Source organism: Amblyraja radiata, chromosome 16 (genome assembly GCF_010909765.2).
Source record: "Amblyraja radiata isolate CabotCenter1 chromosome 16, sAmbRad1.1.pri, whole genome shotgun sequence".
NCBI classification, from domain to species: domain Eukaryota; kingdom Metazoa; phylum Chordata; class Chondrichthyes; order Rajiformes; family Rajidae; genus Amblyraja; species Amblyraja radiata.
Genome location: NC_045971.1, coordinates 232,969 through 239,200, shown reverse-complemented (window position 1 = coordinate 239,200; position 6,232 = coordinate 232,969). Strand labels below are relative to the sequence as shown.

The following is a 6,232-nucleotide window of genomic DNA, read 5'->3' as shown; positions in this document are numbered from 1 at the left end:
TGCAGATGCTGGAAAATCGAAGGTACACAGCAATTCCCCAATATCATGTTGGGCAATTTACAGAGGAACAGTCCAATCCACTAGGTATACAAAAATGCTGGAGAAACTCACCGAGTGCAGCAGCATCTATGGAGCGAAGGAAATAGGCAACGTTTCGGGCTGAAACCCTTCTTCAGACTATTCACTATTTCTGTTTGTACACTATTCACTATTTCCAATCCACTATTTCTGTTTGTACAGAACCAGATCATTTTCCAAGTCTCATCTATCCCTGCAAAGTGCTGAGTCAGGTGGTCTGGATGAGGCTGGAGATATCTGGTGTGTATAGGATCTCAGAGAGCAGAGCATGTGGCCTGCACTCCTGCTGTATCCACCCTCAAGACTGAAAAGCTGGTACGCGCCGACAATTGTGGAGCTGCCTCCCAGATTCAGCAATTTGCCCTCATGTATAACTCACCTGCTAATTGCCCACTAACTAACTCACTGGTACACTATGATGCTAAGACATTACTAAACATTAATCAGCTACATTAACTGTCCTTTAAGTAAACTTTCATTTATTGCTGCTGGACAAAGATGAAATCAAATAAGCATTAACAAATTGTGAGATGCTAACTGAAATTCACGACAATAATGTGCATTTTATAGGGAATGCAAAAACTACCATTCAATAAAAAAACTATTTTATTAGCAACTGTTAAACAGGTCTGTTAATCGTGCATTCTACAACCTTCAGATCACGTCCCCAGCTACTACACAATACTGAAAGCACAAGCTAAACATTTCTGAAACTTTTTTCCAATCATCTTTAAAATTGCCTTCATTAGTATGTGTCGTGATGAAGACATTTTAGCACTACCCGGAAACCCACAAAATGGTGACCAAAGTAAAACACTAGCCAATGTTAGCCTAAATGAGCAGAATTGTAATTTCCTGAAGCATTTACTAATCTGAGTGCTTGGTTAAGTGAGCAGACAGGTGTTGGACATGGCAGGAGAAGCAACATCTACTGATCGAGTGATCTAGCAGGCAAATAGTTACAATAGCAGGCAATGGATGCCTTGCTCACCCACCAGTACAAGGCCAGATACTACTACTGCACAACATTTATAAAACTAATCCCATATTAAAATAAATGGTACATTTACAAATTAAACTATCCAATTGTGGATTAAAATGAAGGGGAAAGACTTTTACCAAAAATGCTTCATTTTACAATAAACTGTTGTGAGTGGAAATATTTCCCGAACTGTGGGAATAGTCAATGACCTGTTACCACAAGGGTTTGACTGCACACTATATACTAACTCACTGGGGCGACTCCAGGCTCACACCAACATGACAATCAAATGTGCAGTTATGTTGGTGAATCACTGACCTGAACGAACAGTCATACAACTAAACTTTCTGATCAATGTCTCCATCACTAGTTGTCACCTGGAATCTTCCTTAAAACATGTCTAGGGAAGGAACAGAGCGGAGATATTCAGCAAAGATGTTCATTTCGCACAGGAGCCTGCAGGTCTAAGCCTGGCTATCCTGCACATTCACCATATTCCAGTTAGTCACTTCACAAAGGATAAAGAGAAATGTTAATAGAGTCGACTTATCAGCATATAATGATGGAATGTGCAGCGGTAAACCCTCAGCAAGCAGCAGTCTGTGTCACTGCTGCTGTGTACCCCAGGAAATGTAGTCGGGGCGAGTTGCAGCGTGATATTCATCAATTAACTGCTGGACAATCTCCCGGGAATTATCCAGTTCATCAAAACTCTCCTTAAATATGTCCTCTTTGCGAAATTGTTCTAAGAATGCTTCTCTTTTTCTGAGTTTATCATACTGTCTGCTGGTTCTTTCAAACAACTGTGGGATGAAGAGAAAACCCTTAATAATCCCATAAAATCAAACACATGTTACATTAAGGTGCAGAATGGTTTCAGTTTTTTTAGTATGGAACCCTTTAATGTCAAACTCCTTTTTTAAATTCTCGGATGTTCAATATTCTTTGACCGGTATACTATGAATCAGTGTTTTCACACTGAATATTTTATACAGGGCAGGTTTCATATGGTGCTTTATGACATTCAACCAAAACTTTTGTCAACAGTTCTAATCTTGTTGGCTGGAATGTACATCCAATCCATTCATGGTCTCTTGAAACAGACATACCCAGAAAAGAGCAACACGACCAAATCCCTCATTCGAGGCAGCAGGATTAGAACTCTTGTCAACATTGTTTTGAATGTATACATACATGATAAAGTACAGTATGGGGATAGGGCCTCAAAGGTTTCAAGGCCATTCCGAGTCAAGCAAGCCAGAATGGCTGATTTGTTGGGACTTTTCACCCCTGGCAGCACACTGCAAGGAATGGTGCTCTGCCAACAGCAAGTGACCAGTAAGTTCAGCCAATGCACCAGTGGGTCCAACAGCTACTATCTTGTTGAACAGAATTTGTTTATAAAGTGTTCTTTACACTAAGTCATTTATTTCACTTTTCACTGCACATCAACAATTTAATCACATAAATATAAACACTCATTGCCAGACAATAAGAGTCAAACTATTAGAACTGTCATGTGTCAACCACAAAGATATTGATACTTACTGAGGAGATGCTGGTATGATTGGCCATCATAAGCCCACTGACACGGTGAGCTGATGGCAGGTATGGAGACTTCCGTGACAATGCCACCTGAATACTGGCTGGTCCCCACGGTATGAAGTTGGCCAATTTTCGCTCTCGTATTCTTTGCAGACTTTTATGGACCTATATAAAGAACGTGGCTTAGAGTGAAAACATAGAAACATAGAAAATAGGTGCAGGAGTAGGTCATTCGGCCCTTCGAGCCTGCACCGCCATTCGATATGATCATGGCTGATCATCCAACTCAGTATCTCATCCCTGCCTTCTTTCCATACCCCATGATCCCTTTAGCCACAAGGGCCACATCTAACTCCCTCTTAAATATAGCCAATGAACTGGCCTCAACTACCTTCTGTGGCAGAGAATTCCACAGATTCACCACTCTCTGTAAAAAATATTTTCTCATCTCGGTCCTAAAAGATCTCGGTCTTATCCTTAAACTGTGACCCCTAGTTCTGGACTTCCCCAACATCGGGAATAATCTTCCTGCATCTAGCCTGTCCAACCCCTCAAGAATTTTGTAAGTTTCTATAAGATCCCTCCTCAATCTTCTAAATTCTAGCGAGTACAAGCCGAGTCTATCCAGTCTTTCTTCATATGAAAGTCCTGCCATCCCAGGAATCAGTCTGGTGAACCTTCTCTGTACTCCCTCTATGGCAAGAATGGGTCACAACATCGGAGGCTTGGATTGCCTCAGCGCAGAGTGAGAGCCAGGAGGGAAGAGACAATGACTTTGGGACTTTAAACTGTGTTGTGTGTTTGTAATTTATTCTATGTTATGACTGCAGGCTAAACCATTTCGTTGCACTGAAAAGTGCAATGACAATAAATTGAATCCAATCAATGTCTTTCCTCAGATTTGGAGACCAAAACTGTACACAATACTCCAGGTGTGGTCTCACCAAGACCCTGTACAACTGCAGTAGAACCTCCCTGCTCCTATACTCAAATCCTTTTGCTATGAATGCTAACATACCATTCGCTTTCTTCACTGCCTGCTGCACCTGCATTCCTACTTTCAATGACTGGTGTACCATGACACCCAGGTCTCGTTGCATCTCCCCTTTTCCTAATCGGCCACCATTCAGATAATAGTCTGCTTTCCTGTTTTTGCCACCAAAGTGGATAACCTCACATTTATCCACATTATACTGCATCTGCCATGCATTTGCCCACTCACCCAACCTATCCAAGTCACCTTGCAGCCTCCTAGCATCCCCCTCACAGCTAACACTGCCCCCCAGCTTCGTGTCATCCTTTTGCATCTGTTGAAGAAGGGTCTCGACTCGAATCTTCGCCCATTCCTTCTCTCCAGAGATGCTGGCTCACCCGCTGAGTTACTCCAGCATTTTGTGTCCTCCTTCAATTTAAACCAGTATCTGCAGTTCTTTCTTACGCCCTTTTCTTTAGAGTGCTCTTACTTAGTGACAAGCAATTACAGGGCAGTAAATACCAGACACGAGACGATGAGAAACATCTTGTTGCTGTTAGTTGATGATTATTGCCTAGGCATCAGAAAAAATTCCTACTCTTTTTTACAGATGTTTTTACCTCTACATGGAAGGAAACTAATTGATCACCACTACCTCAATATCAATATCAGTTGTATTCGTCACTTGCACATAAAGTGCAAGTGAAATGAATTTGCCAACAGCAGTACAATAAAAAAAAAGAACACACAAAAACACAATAAAAAATTTAACACAAACATCCACCACAGCATTCATCACTGTGGTGGAAGGCATAAAATTTGGCCAGTCCTCCTCCATTTCCCCCCCGTGGTCGGGACCTCAACCCTCCACAGCCGCCGCTGTGGGCGTCCAGAGGTTTAGACAAGGTAAAGTCCAGATAAAGTCCAGGTAAGGCCTGAATCGGTGCTTCCCCACCGGAGACAGCGGCTTCAGGTTGGTGTAGGCTGCAGGCTGGCGGTCGAAGATTTGAAGTCCCCGCCGTGCCGCAGCCAGAAGCACCGCAGACGGCAGGGCCGGCGGTCAGAGCTCCACTCCAGGGATCCCCGGCGAGGGACCACGCTCCTGATGGTAAGTCCCCGCCGCGCTCGCGGTAGAAGTAGGCCGCGGGCCAGCGGTCGGAGCTTCTTCTCCTCCCGGGTCCCCAACGAGGGATCCCAGGCTGCGGACGGCCCGCCAGCTGGAGCTCCGCAGACCACGGCTTCAGGCTGCCGCGGGCCAGTAAACGGAGCGCTCCCCTCTGGCAAGCCCCGGTGAGGGCTCGCCCGCTCCTCGACGAGAGTCCGCGCTGCGCCCGCCGCTGAAGCCACGGGCACGTCTCCGGGAAAGGCCGCACTGATCCTCGATGTTAGGCCACGGGGGAGGCGACATGGAAAAAGTCGCCTCTCCGTGGAGGAGGCGACCGAAATGGTTTCCCCCTTACCCCCCCACACAAGACACACAGAGAGACACCAAAAACACACATTAGGACACACTAAAAATAAAAAAACTTTGAAAAAACCAACACGTTGCTGGCAGGGCTGCCGGCTTGCAGCGCCCCCACCGACCTTGAAACTGTTCCTAATTGTGAACCAGTATCGCCACTCTGACAGCCCAGCAATCGGTCAGCACTAAAAGGTGCATTGACCCCCACCCTGATCGACTACCCCAGGTAACATCCCGGTGAATCTCCTCTGCACCCTCCTATAGTGTGGTGATCAGAACTAATCAGATCTCAGCTGGAGTACTGGATGTAAAATCAGAGCATCACCTCCTGACGTATATAATGCGTTGACTGATGAAGGGCAGTATCCCATATGCATTCCTATTGACATCGCTCACCTGCATTGCCACTCTCAGGTCTCCGTGTCCCTCAGTACCCCCAAGACCTATTCATGGTATGTGTCCTAACCTCATTAGTGCTCCCAAATTGCATAACCATATTAATTTGTATTAAACACTATATGCCATTTTCAGCCCATGTCATCGCCTTCGATATCTCACGACTAGCTTTCACACCTTCAATAACTCTACCAATCTTCATGTCATCTGTGAACCGATGAAGGCAAGCATACCAATGCCTTCTTTACCACTCTAGCCTCTCATGGTGTCACTTTTGGTGCGGGGGTTATGGATTTGGGTCCAGAGATCCCTGCACGTCAATGTTATTAAAGGTGTTGCCATTATCTGTATTCTTTTCTTTTACATTCAACCAACTTGCTTGCAAAAAATGATGATACACACAAAATGCTGGCAGTTAGGCTGCATCTCTGGAGAAAAGGAATAGGTGACGATTCGAATTGAGACCCTTCATCAGACCTTGCTTGGAGTAAACTGTATCTGCCATTTCTTTGCACATTTCAGTAACTGATCCTACTTTCATTTACCTGGTAACAGCCTTTCTCAATCAATCAAGTTCCTGTCTAATACCATCAAAATCAGCCTTTCACCAATTTAGATTTAATATATTAGTGCACCTTCTTTCCACAACTATTTTTAAATTAATAGAATTATGGTCACAGCTCTCAAAGTGTACCCCCACTGATATTTCAGTCATTTGCCAAGAGGAGGTTGAGTGTTGCCTTTATGGATGTGGAGAGTTTCCATACTCATCCTTTTTTTAATGTGGTGCTAACCT

General features: G+C 44.4%; 1 protein-coding gene across 3 annotated transcripts in view; it reads right to left on the bottom strand.

Moving 5' to 3' along the window:
* Positions 1–537: 537 nt before the first annotated feature.
* tubg1 (tubulin gamma 1) overlaps positions 538–6,232 on the bottom strand; it is a 32,374-nt gene continuing 26,679 nt past the window's right edge. For all 3 annotated transcript variants that reach the window (XM_033034815.1, XM_033034813.1, XM_033034812.1), the window contains exons 11-12: positions 2,609–2,770; positions 538–1,863 (exon numbers count right to left, since the gene is read on the bottom strand). In XM_033034815.1, coding sequence (XP_032890706.1) covers positions 1,666–1,863; positions 2,609–2,770 — 360 coding nt within the window. In that variant the 3' untranslated portion in view covers positions 538–1,665. The remainder of the gene's footprint in view (positions 1,864–2,608; positions 2,771–6,232) is intronic.